General features: G+C 35.2%; 2 protein-coding genes across 2 annotated transcripts; both read left to right on the top strand.

Annotated features, from left to right (window-relative positions):
* Positions 1-2360: 2360 nt before the first annotated feature.
* Positions 2361-7979, top strand: LOC101896769 (uncharacterized). The gene is made up of 4 exons (XM_005185785.4): positions 2361-2525; positions 7234-7334; positions 7411-7567; positions 7638-7979. Exons 1-4 carry the CDS (start codon positions 2390-2392, stop codon positions 7775-7777), a joined length of 534 nt encoding a protein of 177 aa, XP_005185842.1. The 5' UTR covers positions 2361-2389; the 3' UTR covers positions 7778-7979.
* Positions 7980-11232: 3253 nt separating this feature from the next.
* LOC101897815 (uncharacterized) lies at positions 11233-18482 on the top strand. Its single transcript, XM_020037584.2, has 4 exons — positions 11233-11472; positions 11700-11788; positions 11851-11983; positions 18376-18482. Exons 1-4 carry the CDS (start codon positions 11322-11324, stop codon positions 18480-18482), a joined length of 480 nt encoding a protein of 159 aa, XP_019893143.1. The 5' UTR covers positions 11233-11321.
* The last annotated feature ends 2222 nt before the right edge of the window (positions 18483-20704 follow it).

The raw sequence follows: 20704 nt of genomic DNA, 5'->3' as shown, positions 1-20704 counted from the left end.
CTTGGACATTCACGAATCCTGGATACACAAATAAGTCAGATTATCGGATAAATGACTGATGAAGTAGCTCGAGGCCGAGTGATCCAACGATTGATGAGACTGCCAAACCATCGAAAGCTTTTATTTCAGCTGTTTCAAAAAGTATTTGGAAACCGATTGCGTCGAATATAAGGTCATCTGGCCGGTAATATCGAAAAGAAGAATAAACTCTCTTCCATCACTAAGCAGGATTGATCTGAAGAATAGCGGTAGGTCACAGCAGTATTAGATATCTGACCTCAAAATGAGATATAAGTGTTTCTGTCCATTGTACAGAAAGTAAAAATAAAGAAGTGTTAAGGCTGGGTTTTCGGAAATTCGTAAAAATCAGTACAAAAAGGACTAAATTGTACAAAAAATAAATACTTTGTATTGGACAAACGGAACGTGCTAGAATTTGGAATGAGAGTCCCTGATGAAGTGCAGGATAGGTGTACCAAGGTTTTGTTGGAAAACAGAACTTTACGGTTGCGAAAAGTTCTAAAATACTGCTTAACTTCTAAAACGGTGCCATGTGGTGCACGGATGGAGCTAAAAACTAGAAGTTTGGTATGGGAATCAAGGTTGGAAAGTAAGTTTAAGATATAAAGGTGGCTTTGGTAAAATATACTAAGTTTGCGAACTGTACTAAATGGTACCAAATTTGGAACAGTTTGAAGCTGACATTTTGCGTTGGCGTCCCTGCTACTGGTAGGATTGTGACAAAAAAGTGGTTTTGGAAATGGTATTGGTACAATTTGGTATTGGGTGAGCGGATAGTGCTGGAAATCTGAAATTTGATATTAGGGTCGCTGACACATGGGGAAGTTTCGGAAGTGTGCACTATAATTATGTATAAAAGTACTAAATGGTACTATACTTGGTATTGGGTGAAATAATAGAGCTGAAATCCTGAAGTTTGGTATAAATGTCACTGTTTGCGCCTGTGGTTCAGGTTCATTTGATATTGAGGTATGGTTTTCATATGGAGACGTTTAAATAGTATTTGGCATTGAAAAATCGGATATATTTTTCACTAATACCCTTCTCGGTACACTTTAAAATTAAATATTTTGATGACTTCTTGGTGTAAACGGTAAATATACAGGGTGAGATGGAACAACTGCAACCAATTTCAGACTGCTTTCATTTCTAAGCCACTCGTCCGATATTGTAAACAATATTTTGGCCGCAGACCTTGGACATTCCAACAGGACTCAGCACCATCGCACTCAGCACGCGTCACCCAAGGATGGTTAAAAATTAGGTTCCTTGCTTCATTTCCAGCGCACAATGACCACCAAAATATCCGTATACCAATCCGTTGGACTATTGTGTCTGGAGTATTTTGGAAAGAAAAATTTTGTCACTAAGAAATACCAAAGTATCGACGACCTCAAGCAATCGCTTCGCCGGGAATGGGCCAAAATACCGCGGAGCAACATTCGGGCAAGGCCTTAATTTGTCCCAAAGGTGACCAATTCGAACAAATCTAAACTTATTCTAAAAGTTGATGCTATTTACGAAATTTTTTTGCTTTCATTCAATAAAATTAAAAAAAAAATGTAATAATTATGGCGTTTGACTTTGTTGCAGTTTTTTTATCTCACCCTTATATGAAAATTTGAAAATTTAGTACGATGTATGAAAATTTGATTAAACAATTTTTTTCAAATTGAGAAAATTGTGCTTTTTGAGTATTTTAAAGGCCTAACACGAAATTTTGGAAGGAATCTACAATCCAAAGATGGACTTTCGTTGACCTAGTAGCAGACACTTGCTACTTGCAAGATACAAATATAACAAGTAATATCAATCTCCGTTTTGGGGGGTTGAGATAACTTTCAACCCAACTATAAATTAACCAAAATTGTTTCACAGTGTAGTTGATGAGTTAAGTTGCACACGCAATATCCATATAACAATACCCCTCTTCCAATTCATTGTTGAGGCGAACGAAACCAAAACCAAAGTGGAACACCGTGTTTGTTTGTTGTCTATTTTTGTTTAAAAGCTACCTTGGTTGTCTGTTTAGATGCCGGCTAATACTGCTGCCAATATTTTTGGCAAAACAAAAAACAGAACAACAACAAAACTCTGCCTTAGTAGAGCAAAATTGCAATTAAAACACTAAGAGAGCGAGAGAATATCAACGAATACGCAGTAGAAACCGGCAAATAAAGAATAGCGTCCGAAGAAGAAACAAAAACAAAAGATTTATGTATTTTTGAGGTTTGTTATTTTGCGATGGTGTCTATGCAACATTTTCTGCACAATGAATTTCAGTTGTTGTTTAGAGTACAGCGTCAAATGTTGTGTGATAACTATATACGGTTCTGTTTGATATTTAAAAGTAGTTTCTAACCGTAAAATGACATCTTGTTGTTCACTTCGAAAACTAAATTACACCTCGGCAATATTTTTTCTCCTTTTCGGGTTTCTTGGATTTTTATTTTGTCTCGGATTCTTCGCCGTGCCCAAAAATGAAGAGTTTTGGGAAGAACTGGGTAAATGAACGTAATATAAACCTTGAAATAATTTCAATTTGTAAAAAGAAACTCAAATAAAAGTAAAAACAAGTAAGCAAAGGCTACAGTCGAGCGGGGCCGACCGTTGAATACCCTACAACACTATAATAAACGATACAGTTTATATAGGCGAGATACTCGAAAGAATTCCACAAGATATTGTGACAAATAATAAAAGAAAGCCATCAGGTTTCGTTCTCTAATTTTCGAATAATAGCAACTTAAACTAATTTGCTCATTTCCAATTTATTGGCAAATGTTGCACTTAAATGGTCTTCCTAGATCTGGAACCAATATTTCCCAAAGACCTATAATCTCTCAGAAGTGGCAAAAGATTAACATTTATTATTGGTTTTTGACTGAAACGCATCTATATGAGATACATACATTTGACTATTTTCTGCAACGAAATCAGCGTTAACGAAATAGTCAGAAGTGCGTCTTTCCTGTATTTGTGAATTCTCCAAAAAGTCTCTGGAATATACATTTTCGTATTTTGTCTACAAAAGTTGGCAAACTATTTCCCACATTGAATATTTTTGGATGGCCATCCAAAACTGCTTGGCTTTTGCAATGTCCGGTAACCCCCATTCAAATGTGCGTGAGGATCGGTTGATTATTACAACCTGCTTACAATTTTGCAGTTTTTTGGTCCATTTCAACCCCTAAATATATGGCGATTATCTCCAAAAATAGTAGGCTTCTATTCTGACCCTCATCTTATCCCCATGCAAAATTTCGTAAGGATCGGGCCATAAATGCGATCTGTATATGATATCCTGATATCCTAACTACTTAGTTTTGTTAGCTGTAGAAATATTACCAAATGTTTAATTCAAAATGAAAATATGCCAAAAATATGACAAAATTGAAAAAATATGAGAAAATTTTAAAAAATCAATATTTTCATCTTCATAGAGATATTTTTATGCAATTTTTTAGACGTTTTTTCTTTCCTGCCAAGAGGCCATTCTGAATTAATGAGAACTGTCGAAATCAGTTCAGCCGTTCTCGACATATAAGAGATCTTTCAAGCATATCTTCTTTTATAGACATATATATCGCACATATTTCGCTATATATCCGATTTGTTGGATGTTAACATCAATGTAAAGGTCAGAAGTAACCTTGTCATGGCTTTGGGATTTCGCCGGTATTTAAAATATTCGCGGTTTCATGAAAAATTTTGAATTTTTTCAACACAAAAGATATGTTCTATTTTACCCGCTAAATATTATCCGATGACCACCCAAATTGGTAGGCTTCTTCTCCGCCCTAAACTCTAGCTACATGCGAAATTCCGCGTCGATTGGTCTATAATTGCGACCTGCATAGCTACTGCAAAATCCGACATTTTTTCAGTATTTGGTCCATTTCAACCCCTAAATATTATGCGATCATCTCCAAAAGAAATAGGGTTCTATTCTGACCTAAGCCCCACCTCCATTCTAAATTTCGTGAAGATCGGGCCATAATTGCGACCTGTAGAGTGATTACAAATTAACATGGACAGACGGACAGACGGACAGACGGACAGACGGACGGACGGACATACATAGCTAGATCGACTCAGCTCGGCGAGCTAGGAAGATCCATATATACTTTCCTATATGGGAAACCAATATTTCGAGGTGTTACATAAATTCTGGCCCAATCAAACTTATAATACCCCCAACACATAGTGTTGTAGGGTATAATTAAAAAAAAAAAAACTGAGGGTGATTAAAAATATATTTTATATTGCAATAAAAGAAAGAAAATAAATTAAAAAATATATTCCAACTGGAATAAAAATATTATGTATAGCAGCTAGCTGAATACAATTTAATTTTCGTATATTGGATTTTATGACGCCACATACATACAGATATGCAAACATGTATATAAAATTTCTATTAAAAATGAGAATGTGTCACATATGCCCCATTATGTCAAATTGACTGCCCAATAAAACAATAAGATGACAAGCTCCGATACATTAGTTGAGTTAAGTGTAAACGCAATTGAAAAGCTGACATATAATGAAACAATAAAAAAGTGATCATAGTTTATAGATCTCTCAAGTGAAAATGAATTCTATAGTTATTACCAACCTCCATTATATTCAAGTTTGCAACTCGATCACAAATGTCGACCCAGTAGTTAAAATTGGCAGATGGCCTCTAAAATGAACACGGAAAATTTCAACATTTTGGTTTTAGATAGATTGGACTGGAGATTGGGCGCCACACAGTGTCGAATTATGTCCTTCAAACGGCCAATGAAACCGTCACACGCTGCCCGAATGTTACTATGCGGTATTTTGGCCCATTATCGGCGAAGCGCTTGCTTGGTGATCGACACTTTGGTATTTTTTACTACCAACATTGCTTTCTAAAATACTCAAGATACAATAACTCAACGGATTGGTATCCGGATATTTTAGTGGCCATTGTGCGCTGGAAAGGAAGCGAGGAACCTCATTTTGTAACAATTCTTGGGCTGGAATGTCAAAGGTCTGCGACCAAAATGATGACCTGCCCACGGCTTTAATACACCCTTCAAAACATTTCCGCGATAATATTCAGCATTTATTCTGATGCCACGGTCGATTAATACGAGCGGAGAGCAACCATCGGCTGTTATGGCAGCCCACACCATCACCATGGCCGGCGCTTGAGTTCTGGTGGCCAACAGAAGGTGCACATTTTCAGCTGACCTCTTTGGCAAGTAAACACGATAATTCTGATTGTTTACAAACTGCTGGACAACGAATGTTTTCTCATTGGAGAAAACCAAATTCGGCAGTTCACCACTTTCAGCCAAGCGAATCGCCTCTTTAGCTCTTTTGAGTCCATTTTCTTTCTGTTGCCGTGTAAGTTCTTGCACTTATTGAAATTTCAATGGCTTACCCCGAGCTCATTTTTCAATATTTGGCGAATGGAATATTGCGATATGTTCAGTTCACGAGCCATTTTTCGGCCACTGCGACGCGGGTTTCGATAAAATCGCTTCTTTACTTTTCGAACTATTTCTGCTGATGTTGCTGTTTTCTTCCGTCCACTTCCTTGACGATAGCCACATGTAGTTTTCCAGTCAAATATAAAGAAATCACACTATCACGCTTGAATTCCATCACGAATAGCTTTTTTCTGGAAAATTCTTACCAAAATGCTTTTGTACGCTTGTAAACAATATAATAAGCTGTCACTGGAATAATTTTAACAGATGGCGGACGAGTGGCTTAGAAATGACAGCAGTCTGAAGTTGGTTGCAGTTTTTTTCATCTCACCCTGTGTTTGCTTTTTCTCACTCGAGGGTTAAACATGTGGGAGGGGGAGTGCGAGTTTTGTGTTCTGTTCTTTTATGTATCACTCTTATTTGGAAAATTAGAGAGGAAGATGAATCGCTCGAAAAAGAGTAGGAGTTTGCTTTAAGAGTGGAACCGTGTGAAAAGAATTAGTTTGTCCGCATAAGTATTACAACGTTCCAGATTAGGACGATATACGATTTTATATATGAGATATGTGATAATTTTTAGAAAATGTTGAAAGTTACCAGATGTAAGGGACTGGGTTTTCCACTTCATCTAATACTTATAATATTGGGTAAAGCAAGTGCTAACAAATAAGAACGTGGGGCCGAACATTTAACACCATTTTCTCGAAATTTTTCAGAAAATCCATCAAAAATACCACTTAAATGAAAATCCTTATATGGGGGCTATACGAAGACGTTGACCTCTAAAATAATTTTTTGTCATAGGCTGAAGTACCGATTTTGAACATCAAATAAGAAATTTGAAACAATTCCGTTGAATAATATCACTAATATCATCACATTTGAAAAAATTCTATTGAAAAATGTGGCTAAGATCATGAAAATATCGAATAACTAGGGTTACCGTTGCATGGGGGATAAACGATATCGTGGACCTATATAGACGATTCTCTTTCAGCGGGTGAAGTACTCAGAAGTTACTGCTTATGCGGATTTTCATACAATTCTATGGAAGAATATGGCCAAAATCATCAAAATATCGAATATCGGGAGGTATCGTTATATTGCGTATATACCCCATATAACGATACCTCCCGATATTATATCGTGGATATATATAGACAATTCTTTTACAGGGAGTAAAATACTCAGACCCCTTGTGTGGAGTTTGAGACGATTCCATTGAAAAATGTTGCTAAAATCATCAAAATACCGAAGATCGGGAGGTCGAGTGATATACGATATCGTGGATATATGTAGACAATTCTCTTCCAGGTGGTAAAATCATCATAATCATAAAAATGTCAAATATCAGGTCACTATTGCCTGGACATATGTGTACAGAAATGTGAACTATAATTGTACGAAAAGTACTCAGTGATACTATATTTGATATTAAATGATAATAAATGCAAAAAATATAAAATAAAAATAAAAATACAAAAATACAAAATTTGGCAGTAGGTGAAGAGATTTGATATAGATAATATGAATATGATAATACTGATATGAAGATGGTTTTGATGTAGTATAGTTGCTAGTTGGATATAAAATGTCTCATTTTTATTCAAAACTACTTTAATATATGCTTCATAGTACGTAGCAAAATAATATGACCATCTACAGAGAATGCTCGCTGTGATACCCGTTAATATCTTTAATTACTATTTAGTCACGAATTCTTAACATTTCTTATATTTAATTTCAGGCGAAACCAAGGCATGGTCTTATGCCTGTGTCTCACTTTTCACCATCTACACCTTTGCAGTGTTTATCTCATCGATTCTGTTGATTGTGGGACTTAAGAAGGTATATCTCCAAGTATATAAATGTGTAAGAATTATTACTATCCATACACATATTTCTTAACTCATTTCCCACTCAGAATCGTCGCAAATACATGACACCATTCATTTATGTTATCTACACGGGCATTGCCTTCACCTTGGCCGTTTCGGTGCGTCTCTTCTTCAGAGGCCTGAAGAAAAAGCAACCCGTTGGTGAGCTTGTTGTCGAATTGTTTATCGATGTGGCTGTCTGCGGTAAGCTGAGCAAAACACTTTATGATTTTATAATAATGATGTTCACGTTTTTTCCATCTTCCTGTTTTAGGTTTTCAAGGATTATTACTCTACCCTGTCTATAGATATTACAAGGATATCAAGTCTCGACCATATTTGCCAGAGCAGCATACTTTGAATGGCAACGAACCGGTCAATAAACCGAACTATCCGTTGCAGGGACAAGCATGAAAAAATAAATACTTTGTATAGATTTAAGAAAAATTTAATTTACATATAAGTTATATAATATATATACCATAACATGTCCCGGTCACAAAGTCTAACTCGACCTCGAAATTTACAAAACTACCTCAATAATGATAAAATAGTTATTATATTATACAATTATATTTATATAAAACATATAAATATATGCAATAATTTTTATACATATATGTGCTACTATAGGATTTGCGATACATAAAAAAGAAGGTATATAGTATTTTAGTGTTCCTCTTATAGGTTTCCTCTTAATGAATCTCAGAAGTTTTTATTCATAAAATCGGCAAGAAAAGATCAAAAGGCGGGCTGGGCTGACCATATGGTAGAGCTCCCGTAACAAAAAAAGTTTACATTGGGAATTTATGGGAAGTAGATCATACCAACCATGAACCTTATTTGAATCATGTCATTAGAGTAGTCACAATTTGGGAACTACATCCAACTCTGGATATTTTTTCAACAAATTTGACACCAAATAACATTGTTGTATAGTGCATGATATGACTTTGATAACAATTATATTAAAAAAAAGTAAAGAAAGTCCTAAAGTCGGGCGGGGCCGATTTTATGATACCCTACACCACTTTGCTAATTTAGTTGAGCTCCACTTAATAATTAAAAGTTTTTATGGGAGAATTTAATCATACACGCTATGATTATAATTATAATTTAAAATTTAAAGGACTAAATATGCCGAAGCATTTGTGTCTTGTATTGCCCATTTGGTGCGAAATTAATTTGAAATCGGATAAAAATATATATGGGAACTATATCCAAATCTGAACCGATCTCGATAAAATTTGGCAAAGATATTTCTGAGCTGTATTTGATATATTTCCCTGAATATCGTTGTTACGGAGTGCATATTACGGCTGTGGGTAACAAATATAATAAATCGGATGAACAATATATATGGGAGCTATAACTATATTTGAACCGATCTTCACCAAATTTGGCATACTACCTTCTAGACTAAATTCGGTCGTATGTTCCAAATTCCATCCCATTTGGACAAATATTAGACGTTTGGTGCACAATAAATGGTAAATCGGACGAAGTTATATATGGGAGCTATATCCAAATCTGAACCGATCTCGATAAAATTTAGCAAAGGTATTTCTGAGCTGCATTTGATATATTTCCCCAAATATTGTTGTTACAGAGTGCATATTACGGCTGCGGAGGACAAAAATAACAAATCGGATCAACAACAATATATATGGGAGCTATAGCTATGTCTGAACCGATTTCGATAAAATTTGGCGTACTTATTTTCAGGCCTAATTTGGTTGTATGTGCAAAATTCCATACTATTCGGGCTGATATTACACACAATAAAAGGGAAATCGGACGAAGATATATATGGGAGCTATATCTAAATTTTTACCGATTATCTCCAATTTCAATAGGGTTCATCCTTGGGCCAAACAAATGTTGTTTGCAAAATTTCATCTCAATCGGATAATAAATGCGACCTGCATTCTGTTCACAAGAATACATGGACAGACGGACGGACGGACGGCAGACGGACGGACAAACGGACTGACATGCATAAATCAACTCAGAAAGTGATTCTATGCAGAGCATCAAAAGGAACTATGGGTCTCTCTCGCTTACTTCTTCATGTTACAAACAAATGCACAAAGACATAATACCTTTACAACTATGTGGTGTAGGGTATAAAATAAAGGTATATAGCACAGGGAACACTAACCCTTATAGTTTTCCTCTTTATGAATCTCAGAAGTTTTTGTTCATAAAATCGGTAAGAAAAGATCAAAAGGCGGGCTGGGCTGACAATATGGTACAGCTCCCGTAACAAAAAAGTTTATATTGGGAATATATGGGAATCATACCAACCATGAACCTTATTTGAATGTGTATCAAGTCATTAGACTAGCCACAATTTGGGAACTACATCCAACTCTGAATGGTACATCTAGTATCAAATAGTTGTTGTATAGGGGAACTTCGATAATCATTATATTAAAAAAAAGGTAAATAAAAATATCAACCGATCTCGATAAAATTTGGCAGAGGTATTTTCGAGCTGTACCAAGTATCATTATTGTGGAGTTCATATTACGCATGTGGGGGATTTAACACCAAATTGTATGAAGTATATATATGGGAGGTATAGGTATATCTGAACCGATTTTAACCACATTTGTTTCTAGGATGAATTAAGTCGGAATTGCCAAGATTCAGTCCAGTTGGACTGATATTAGCCATTTGGTGTACAATAAAGCTGAAATCGCTTGAAGATATATTGGAGCTATATCTAAATCTGAACCTATTTTGACAAAATTTTAGGAACTTATTTCTGAGCTATATCTGATGTCTGGTACCAAAGATCATTGTTGTGGAGTGCATATTTCGCATGTGAGTTACTTAAAACCCCAAATCGGATGAAAAATATATATGGGAGTTTTAGCAATATATGAATCATTTCTCATCAAATTTGAAGTACTTATTTCTACGATGTATTCAGTCGGAATTACCAAGATTCAATTCATATAAGCTTAAAAATATATATGGGAGATATATCCAAATCTGCATCGGTCTTAATAAAATGATGCCATTGTTGTAGAATGCATATTGCGAATATGAGGGACTTAAAACGCAAATCGGATGAAACCTATATATGGGAGCTATAGTTATATCTGAATCGAATTTGATTTATATGCTTCTAGACTGAATTCGGTGGGATGTACCGAAATACTATACCTAAATTTGAACCGATTCTCACCAATATCAATCCTTGGGCCAAACAAATATTGTTTGGGAAATTTCATCTCAAGCGGATAATAAATGCGACCCGTATATTGTTCACAAAAATACATGGACACACAGACAGGCAGACGGACTGACATGCAAAAATAGACTCAGAAAGTGATTCTATGAAGATCATCAAAGTATATATATGGGTCAATATCGTTTCCTTCCCCATATTACAAACAAATGCAAAAAGACTAATACACCTTCCACTATGTGGTGTAGGTTCTGAGGTCTCCTACATAAAATTGGTCTAGGGAACTATCTTAACTCCTGTTGTCTGTTACAAAAAAAAAAAAAAAATAAATAAATAATAATAATAATAATAATAATAATAATAATAATAATAATAAATAAATACAAAAAACCTAATACCCTGTACAACAGTCTGGTATAGGGTATAAAAACAATCGCCTAATTAAATACCCGCTAGGTATGACTCTCTCCAGCCAAAGTTATCAATGTTTATTCTCAAAATTCATGAATTTTGATAAGACTTAGGCTCAACATGAACTTGAAATTTTGAAGATTGTGTACAAAAAAATATGTATATATATATATAAATGTTGAAGATTAGTTTGAATTTGGGGTGAATATTAAGTTTGTCGTTCGAAAATTATTTCCTCAGTAGACATTGGTTATTCAAATTAAAAACATTACTGAACATATCATCGAATTACAAATTCAACTTTATTATCAAACATTAAAAACAAAAAAATAAAATTAATTTTTAAAAATGGGATTACGCACATCTTTTGGAAATTGTATTGGCTGGATCAACATATATTGGTGGGGATTTATTGCCATTAACATTAGTTTCTTTTTGCTTATAATTGCCATGAAACAAATGTTTATAACGAAGGAGAGTTTTGAGGAAGAAGATGCAAGTGAGTGAATAAATTTTGAATGATCCTGCAAAGTAGAATTTTAATCCAGAGAATAATTTTAACGATCGAGCATGATCACGATCTGAATACATGCTCTCTTTAATCTTTCTACCTGTTAATTATGGAGTTTCAAATACATTACCGTGGTTTCAGAGGTGTTCTCAAACATGTTTGCTGAGACTAGCCTTTAACGCGACATTAAATTATTCTATTCTTTTATACTCCAGTTGCCTTCACCTGGTTTTGCAGTGTTGCATTTGCGGTTTGTGTTTTGATTATCACAGTATCGGCACTTCTTGTCAGGGGCATTAAAGAGGTGAGTCATATTCTATTCAGTCGAATTTAAGTCACACATTTAATTGTTTTCAACCCTTTCAGAAGCGTCCAAAAGCAATGATTCCTTTCCTTCTGTTTACATTCACTCAAATAATTGCCTACCTATGTGGTGCCATTGTTATATCATTGAGCTATGCTGATAATACAGTTCTTTTTGTTCTTGTGGTCAATATGGGTAAGCGCAAAAATCAAAAAATAGAACTGTTCCACGGAAATGAATAAAATTGAAGAAGCAAAAAAGCAAATGAGTTCGACCGGACTGAACAAAACTAATTAAATCAATTTGATATCGAATATAGAGGGGTACTATTATATGGGGGATATATGACAACACACATCTATGTCAATTTAACAATACCCGCCAGTTTGCCTATCTAACCGTCTGTCGAAATCACTTTAGCTTCCGAACAAAAAACAAAAAAGTTGGTTGAAACCAATTTTCTCACACATGTATTAGCTCTGCAGGAATGAGCTATATGGGTCCTCGTTATGGTATTGCCCCATATAACTTTACCAACGGATTTAAGTTTTTTTTGTGTTTTGCTAAAATTGGCGTTGTACGAAACATCCTTGCATAGAACTGTTGTGCGCTGGAAATGAAGCGAGGAACCTCATCATTCTTAAGTGGCGCGTGCTGAGTGCGATGGTCCTGAGAACTTTTGGAATGTTCAATGTCTGCGGCCAAAATGTTTGCGTGCCCAAAGCTTTAATACACCCTCCGGTGGCATTTATTTTGATGCCATGGCCGATTAATACGAGCTGAGAGCGACCATCGAAAGTTATGGCTGCCCACACCATAACCATGGCCGGCGAGTTCTGGTGGCCAACCGAAGGGGCACATTTTCAGCTGACCTCTTTGGCAAGTAAACATGATCATTTTGTTTGTTTACAAACTGCTGGAGAGCGAATGTTTTCTCATCGAAAAAAAAACAAATTCGGCAGTTTACCACTTTCGGCCAAGTCAAGCAACTCTTTAGCTCTTTTGAGTATATTTTCTTTCTGTTGCGGTGTAAGTTTTTGCACTTTTTGGAATGTCAATGGCTTTACCTCGAAACGGTATGAGACACAAAAGATTTATTCACATTTAAATGCTGGAGTGCTCTAGCGATAGCCAATTATGGTTTTCCAGCCAAATATAAAGAAATCACACACTCACGCTTGAATTTCATCACGAATCAATTTTTTTCTGGGAAATTCTCACCAAAATGTTTTTCTATGCTTGTAAACATTATAATGAGCTGTCACTGGAATAATCTTGACAGTGGCTTAGAGAAAGAAATGACAGCAGTCTTAAGTTGGTTGCAGTTGTTTCATCTCACCCTGTATAACCGGACCTCCCTATATTCAGTAGTGTGAATTATTTCACCAGAATTATTTCAAATTTCGTGTTGTGAGTTCGTAATGAGTACTACAGCCTGTAACCAAAAATTATCTATGAAGGTCCACGTCTTCGTATAGCCGTTTATGGTACCTCCCTACACTCGGTCAAACTTACCTTTTTTCGCTCGTTCTATGTTGAGTTTGGTCATATATGTAAAAATCTATTTGGTTTTATTTACAATTGAAATCTAACACAATGAATATATCTGTACAAGGGTATTTTAACGAGAGGCCCAAATGCCAAATTAGAGCCAATTCCGTTGAAGTTTTGGCTGAACTTTCGAAATAAATAAAAATGTTTATGTATCTTAAAAAGAACGAAGCGGTATATGTTGTCTATAGTTGATCTACATGAACATATCTTGTCAAGAGAAACCACTGAAAACCACTAAAATAATATTACACCATCATGTACCTGCCCTACAACAGGTCAAAACATTGAATAACAAGTAAATTAGTATCAGTCAGCTTTGCCGACAGAGTTATTCAATATTGACTATTTCGAGATATGTGTAATTATTTGGAAATAGCGGACCGAAGTATTCCATTTTCATACTTCATATAACACAAACACAAAGATATCAAGTAAAAAAGCAGTAAGTTCGGCCGGGCCGAACTTTGAATACCCTCCACCATTTGGAACGAATTAGAAAATGCTCAAAAAAATAAAATCCAATAAAATTTCTTTTTAAATCTTTAAAATATCTAATATAGGAAGGTGCCGATATATGGGGGGGATATACGATATTGTGGACCTATAAAGACAAATCTATGTCTGCGTGTAAAGTACTCACAAGGAACTCCTTGTGTGGATTTTCAGACAATTCCATTGAAAAATGTGGGTAAAATCATAAAAATACCGAATATCGGAGGGTACCGTTATATGGGGGATATACGATATCGTGGACCTGTATAGACAATTCTTTCTCAGGGGGTAAAGTACTCACAAGGAACTATTTGTGTGGATTTTAAGACAATTCCATTGAAAAGTGTGGCTAACATCATCAAAATACCCAATATCGGTGGGTACAGTTATATGGGGGCTATACGATATCGTGGTCCGATATAGCCCATCTTCGAACTTGACCTGCCTGCAGACAAAAGAGAGATCTGTGCAAAATTTTAGCTTCCTATCTTAATTCGTTTAGACTGTAGCGTGATTCCAACAGACGGACAGACGGACGGACAGGGCTAAATCGTCTTAGAATTTTACGCTGATCAAGAATATATATATTTTGTTGGGTCTATTTCGATGAGTTACAAACGGAATGACGAACTTAATATACCCTCCATACTATTTTTGGTGGAGGGTATAAAAATATTGGAATCTGCAAAATTTGAAGGAAATCGAACATTTATATGCAATTTTATGCAAAATCATAAATTCCGAGAAATTAGATATTCATATCAGATTTCTAGATAAGAGAAGAAGGGATTAAACAGATATATCCTCTTCACAACAGATCTTTCGTTAGCAAATATATTCAAATGTGTAAAATTTGAAGAGAACCGGATGCTTATTTCGCTTACTTTGAACATTTTGTTTTTCAAAAATTTGAATATGTGGGGCTGGTGCCAGAAGAAATGGTCCGATATCTACCATATTTTTACCAGATCTTGTGTAGATGGAAATATTAAGATGTACCTAGTTGAGTGAAATCGGATATTAATTTCGCGTTTTATGAGCTTCATGAATATTCAAAATGTTGACCCTTTTGGGTGGGAGGTACCAGAAGGAGTGCGCCGATATATTCCGTCTTCACACCAGACCTTGGGTTAATAAAAATATTGTGATGTGTGCAATTTGAAGACAATCGGATTATTGCATCACATATTATGAGAAATACAATTATTGAAAATTGTGTCCCTTTGAGGGGGAGGTAATTGATGGAGTGTACCGATATTGTCGATTTTACCAGAGCTAGCACTGATGCAAATAATAGGATTTGCAAAGTTGGAGCAAAATTGGATCATCCTTTCCCTTCCTGTGCAGTAAATTGTCAAATTTTACACATACAGACAATTTTGCTAACATAAGACCTGTTGTGATGATCATATATATCTGCCTTCTTCCCTTATGTTATCTCACCCATAAAGTTTCACAATTTTAAATACGTTTATCTGTAATATTTTGTAAAACAAGTCAGCGATTCTTTACAACTAAATATTTCTCTCAAACAGAAACCTGGGATGAATAAGAAATTTATGATTTCGCATTGTATATAAATGTTTGATTTTCATGTTATTTTGCCCATACCAATATTTTTATCTATATTAGATAAGGTCGATTATATCCTGCACCTCACGCACATTTCAACATTTTCTAAAATTTATCACATTTTTCATATAAAGTGAAGGAAGAAATCAATATAGTCCAAACATAGTACGTTATTGAGAACCGATACAAAATGGACAATATTGACCCAATTCTTCGGAACCTACTCCATAGAGGGTCAACAATTTGAATAATCATAACAAATATAATCATAAATAATCGAACATTGGCCGGGGGTATATATCTGTCTACTAAACCGCCTAAAATATTTAAACTTGTTTTTCAAAAATTTTAGCATTTTCTCATCAAATTGCCAACTTTTTCTGTTCTTTGGTATGCAGTTTTTAATGGGTATAGAATCACTTAAGACATAATCATCAACATGGGTGTAGCCTAGTACAATTTCTATACTTTCACAAATACAAGTAAAATTATAATAGAAATGAGATGAAAGAGGACGCTTATTAGAAAATTTAGGTTCTAGAAATTGATTTATTTCTACAGCCGAATCCCATAATATTTGTACTATCGAGTCCCATATAAAGAAAGCGTGGTTTTGGTATTTAAAATTGTATTCTAAATCAGATGGTCGTAGACATTTGTTTCAAAATAGTCAGATTTAACCCCATTGTTATCATTATTATTTTTAAACATCGTTTCTTTTATACTAGGGAAAAATGAAAAGTTGTACAGAAAGGCAGGCCAGATTATGGTTTTGGAAAGAGCCAATAATTCACATAAACGATTTTAACAGAATAATATAAAACATCAAATTCAATTGGGAATGTACAATAATGACGTTAATATATATTAGGGATTTAATAATTTAATCCATTGCATGTCACATATACCGGGTGAGATGAAACAAGTTCGGCCGGGCCGAACTTTGAATATCCTCCACCATTTGGAATGAAGTTGGAAATTTTCAATATTCTATACGACGTGGACCTACATATACATTGTTTGCCCTAAGCCATTGCCATATTCAAATTCGAAACTTGAAATAAACGGTGTAGAATATAGCTAAAATCATTAAAATATCGTATATAGGGCGGTAGCGTTATATCGGAGGTGTGCGAAAACCTGGACCTGCATAGACAATTTTCTGTCACAGGCTGTAGCATCAATTACGAACTTCAAATACAACATCTCAAACAATTTCGGTGGGTATTGTACCTAAACTCGAAAAATAGCGGATATAGGGAGGTACTTATATATGGGACCTATACGAAGACCTACCTGCATAGAAAATTTTCTGACTTTAGTTCCTATCACGAACTCTAAATACGTAATTTGAAACAATTTCGGTAAATAATGACGCTAAAATCATAAAAATACCGAATATTGGGAGGTACCGTTATATGGGAGCTATACGAAGACGTGGCCCTGAACAGACAATTTTCTGTCTTAGGCGGTAGTATCCATTTCAAACTTCAAATACCAAATTTGAAACAATTCCGGTGAATAATGTCGCTAAAATCATCAAAATACCGAATATGGGGAGGTACCGTTATATGGGGGCTATATGTAAACGTGGACCTACATATCCCATTTACGAACTTAACTTGCCTACTGGCAAAATAAACATGTGTGCAAAATTTTAGCCTTCTATCTCATTTCGTTCGAAAGATAGCGTGATTACAACAGACAGACAGACGGACATGGCTAAATCGTCTTAGAATTTTACGCTGATCAAGAATATATATATACTTTGTTGGGTCTAAGATCATTATTTCGATGAGTTACAAACGGAATGACAAAATGAATATATATATAGTATGGTGGAAAACCACAAGTGACTATCATTAGAGCACTCCAGCATTTAAATGTATATAAATCTTTTGTGTCTCGTACTATCGCTTGTTACCGTGATTCTGGTAGCGTAGCCCGACGTCAAGGAAGTGGACGGAAAAAAACAACAACATCAGCAGAAATAGTTCGAAAAGTAAAGAAATGACTTGATCGAAACCTGCGTCGCAGTGGTCGAAAAATGGCTCGTGAGCTGAACATATCGCAATATTCCATTCGGAATATATTGAAAAATGAGCTTGGGGTAAAGCCATTGAAATTCCAAAAAGTGCAAGAACTTGTACCGTAACAGAAAAAAATAGACTCAAAAGAGCTAAAGATTTGCTTCGCTTGGCCGAATTTGGGTTTCTCTGATGACATTCGTTGTCCAGCAGTTTTTAAACAAACAAAATGATCGTGTTCACTTGCCAAAGAGGTCAGCTGAAAATGTGAACTTTGGGTTGGCCCCCCCAACTGAAGCGCCGGCCATGTTGATGGTGTGGACCGCCATAACAGCCGATGGTCGCTCTCCGCTCGTATTAATCGACCGTGGCATCAGAATAAATGCCGAATATAATCGTCTGAAGGATCTATTAAAGCACGCAAACATTTTGGCTGCAGACCTTGGGCATTCCAATGGGACTCAGCACCATCACACTCAGCACGCGCCACACAATAATGGTTATAAAATGAGGTTCCTCCCATCATTTCCAGCACATCACCAAAATCCCCGGATAACAATCCGTTGGACTATTGTGTCTGGAGTATTTTGGAAAGCGAGGTTGGCACTAAAAAATACCGAAGTGTCGATCAACCCAAGCAAGCGCTTCGCCGGGAATGGGGTAAAATACCGTAGAGCAATATTCGGGCAGTTTGTGACTGTTTAATCGGCCTTTTGAAGGCCATAATTCGTGTCAAAGGTAACCAATTCGAACAAATCTCAGCTTATTCTAAAATTTGATGCTATTTACAACATTTTTTGCTTTCATTCAATAAAATTAAAAAAAAATGTAAAAATTATGTCTTTTGACTTTGTTGCATTTTTTTATCTCACCCTGTATGCATATTGTATGAAACATTTCGCCTTTCACTCAAATAAAAATTCTTTTTGTTTTCTTTTTCAGTTATACAAAGTGCAATATTCATACCCATATTCAGTCTTTATCGAACAATGCAAAAGAAGCGATTTCATAATCCTGCAGATAATACAAAAAATGCTAATTCAATCTGAAAACATTTGATGGATATGGAGAATAAATTTTCCTAAGATGATATACACATGTGGTATTTATAGATGTACATAAACTTTTTTTAAGGTTCTCTGAAATATATATAATTATAACTTACATTTCAATACAAAATAATTCTATTTTTTGGGAATCCGCGGAAATATGATTACAATGATTTTCGATTTCGAAAATTAAAACCATTACAGAAAGGTCAAAAGTCGGGTGACGACTTTGTGATACCTCGTACCACTATGCATATTGAGAAGAGCTACCCATAACAAATAAACGTTTATATTAGGAATTAATGTAAAGTATTGGTTATTTATGTAAATACGATCTATGAAACTTTTTTTAAGTGCGTATTATGGTATTACATCGGTTATAATTTTTGATCAAGGGAAATAATATATGAAATGTACATCCAAATCAGTACGATTTCCACCAAATTTGACGAAGGCATTTTCACCTCTCGTAGCAAATAACATTGCTATAGAGTGCATGATATGACTTCGAGAAGAATTATATTAAACAAGTAAAAAGGCAGTAAGTTTGGCCAGCCCGGACTTTGAATACCCTCCACCATTTGACACAATCTGTTAGAATTTCTATTAAAATTTTAAAAATACCGAATAAAGCCGTTATATTGGGGTCAATATATGTGGTATCCATCAGGAACCTCAAGTACGAAATTCAAAACAATTTCAGTGAATATTGAACCTAAAATCGTCAAAATACAGAATATACGGAGGTTCCATAGACTGTAGTACCCATTAGGAACTTCAAATACAAAACGATTCCGGTGAATAATTTCGCTAAAATCATAGAGAATTTTATGTCACATGCTCTTAGGAACTTCAAATACGAAATTTCAAACGATTTCGGTAAATGTTTTACATAAAATCGTCCACATACCGAATATAGGGAGGTACCGATATATGGCGCGTATACGAAGACCTGGACCTGCATAGATAAGTTTCTGTCAAAGACTGTAGTTCCCATTACTAACTTTAAATACGAAATTTGAAACAACTCCGGTGAATAATGTCGTTAAAATCATCAAAATACCGAATATCGGAGGTACAGTTGTATGGGGCTATACGAAATCGTGGACCTATATAGACAATTCCCTTCCAAGGGGTAAAGTGCTTAGAAAGAACTTAGAATTTTACGCTGATCAAGAATATATATACTTTGTTAGGTATAACATTATTATTTCGATGAGTTATAAACGGAATGACGAACTTATTATAGCCTCCAAACTATGTATGGTGGAGGTTATAAAAATATATCTGAGCTCTTGACTGATTGATATATGTGAACCGCATTTCACGAAAAATTAGGTTGACTGTGCAAAAATGCATCCAATATGGGTTGACATTACATGTTTAGTGCACAATAACCGTGAAATCGTATTAAGATATCGGATGAAAGCAATATCCAAATCTGAACCGATTTGGCAGAAGTATTTCTGAATTTTATCTGATATCTGGTAGCAAATATAATTGTTTAGGAGTGCATGTTGCGAATGTGAGAGACTTAAACACCAAATCGGATGAAACATACATATATATGGGAGATATAGCTATATCTGAAACGATTTTCACCAAATTTGAAGTACTTGCTTCTGAATTCGGTTGTTTATGCCAAAATCTACTTAGTTAGGGCTGATATAAACCATTCGGTGCACAATAAACCTGAAATCTAACAATTAAAAAAGCAGTAAGTTCGGCCGGGCCGAACTTTGAATACCCTCCACCATATGAAACGAATCAGAAAATTTTCAAAAAAATAAAATCCATTAAAAAATTCTTTTAAAATCTTTAAAATATCTAATATAAGAAGGTGCCGATATGTGGGGATATACGATATTGTGGACCTATAAAGACAAATCTATGTCTGCGAGTAAAGTACTCACAAGGAACTCCTTGTGTGGATTTTAAGATAATTCCATTGAAAAGTGTGGCTAAAATTATCAAAATACCGAATATCGGGGGTACAGTTATATGGGGGATATACGATATCGTGGACCTATATAGACAATTCTTTTTGAGGGGGTAAAATATCCACAAGGGACTCCTTTTGTGGAATTTGAGACAATTCCATTGAAAAATGTGGGTAAAATCATCAAAACACCGAATACCGTGGGGGTACCGTTATATGGGGGCTATACGATATCGTGGACCTATATAGCCCATCTTCGAACTTGACCTGCCTGCAGACAAAA

This window comes from Musca domestica, unplaced genomic scaffold (assembly GCF_030504385.1).
Source record: "Musca domestica strain aabys unplaced genomic scaffold, Musca_domestica.polishedcontigs.V.1.1 10, whole genome shotgun sequence".
In the NCBI taxonomy this organism is placed as follows: domain Eukaryota; kingdom Metazoa; phylum Arthropoda; class Insecta; order Diptera; family Muscidae; genus Musca; species Musca domestica.
The sequence above is the reverse complement of the archived record's forward strand: the minus strand, read 5'-3'. Positions and strand labels throughout refer to the sequence as shown.

What these genes read in the sequence shown, in the direction of transcription:
- LOC101896769 (XM_005185785.4), top strand. Translation starts at nt 2,390, where the DNA reads ATGACATCTTGTTGTTCACTTCGAAAACTAAATTACACCTCGGCAATA. An exon ending in TGATTGTGGGACTTAAGAAG is followed by an intron (nt 7,335 to 7,410) that starts GTATATCTCCAA and finishes TTTCCCACTCAG; the next exon opens with AATCGTCGCAAATACATGAC. An exon ending in TATCGATGTGGCTGTCTGCG is followed by an intron (nt 7,568 to 7,637) that starts GTAAGCTGAGCA and finishes TTCCTGTTTTAG; the next exon opens with GTTTTCAAGGATTATTACTC.
- LOC101897815 (XM_020037584.2), top strand. Translation starts at nt 11,322, where the DNA reads ATGGGATTACGCACATCTTTTGGAAATTGTATTGGCTGGATCAACATA. An exon ending in TTTTGAGGAAGAAGATGCAA is followed by an intron (nt 11,473 to 11,699) that starts GTGAGTGAATAA and finishes TTTATACTCCAG; the next exon opens with TTGCCTTCACCTGGTTTTGC. An exon ending in TGTTCTTGTGGTCAATATGG is followed by an intron (nt 11,984 to 18,375) that starts GTAAGCGCAAAA and finishes TTTCTTTTTCAG; the next exon opens with TTATACAAAGTGCAATATTC.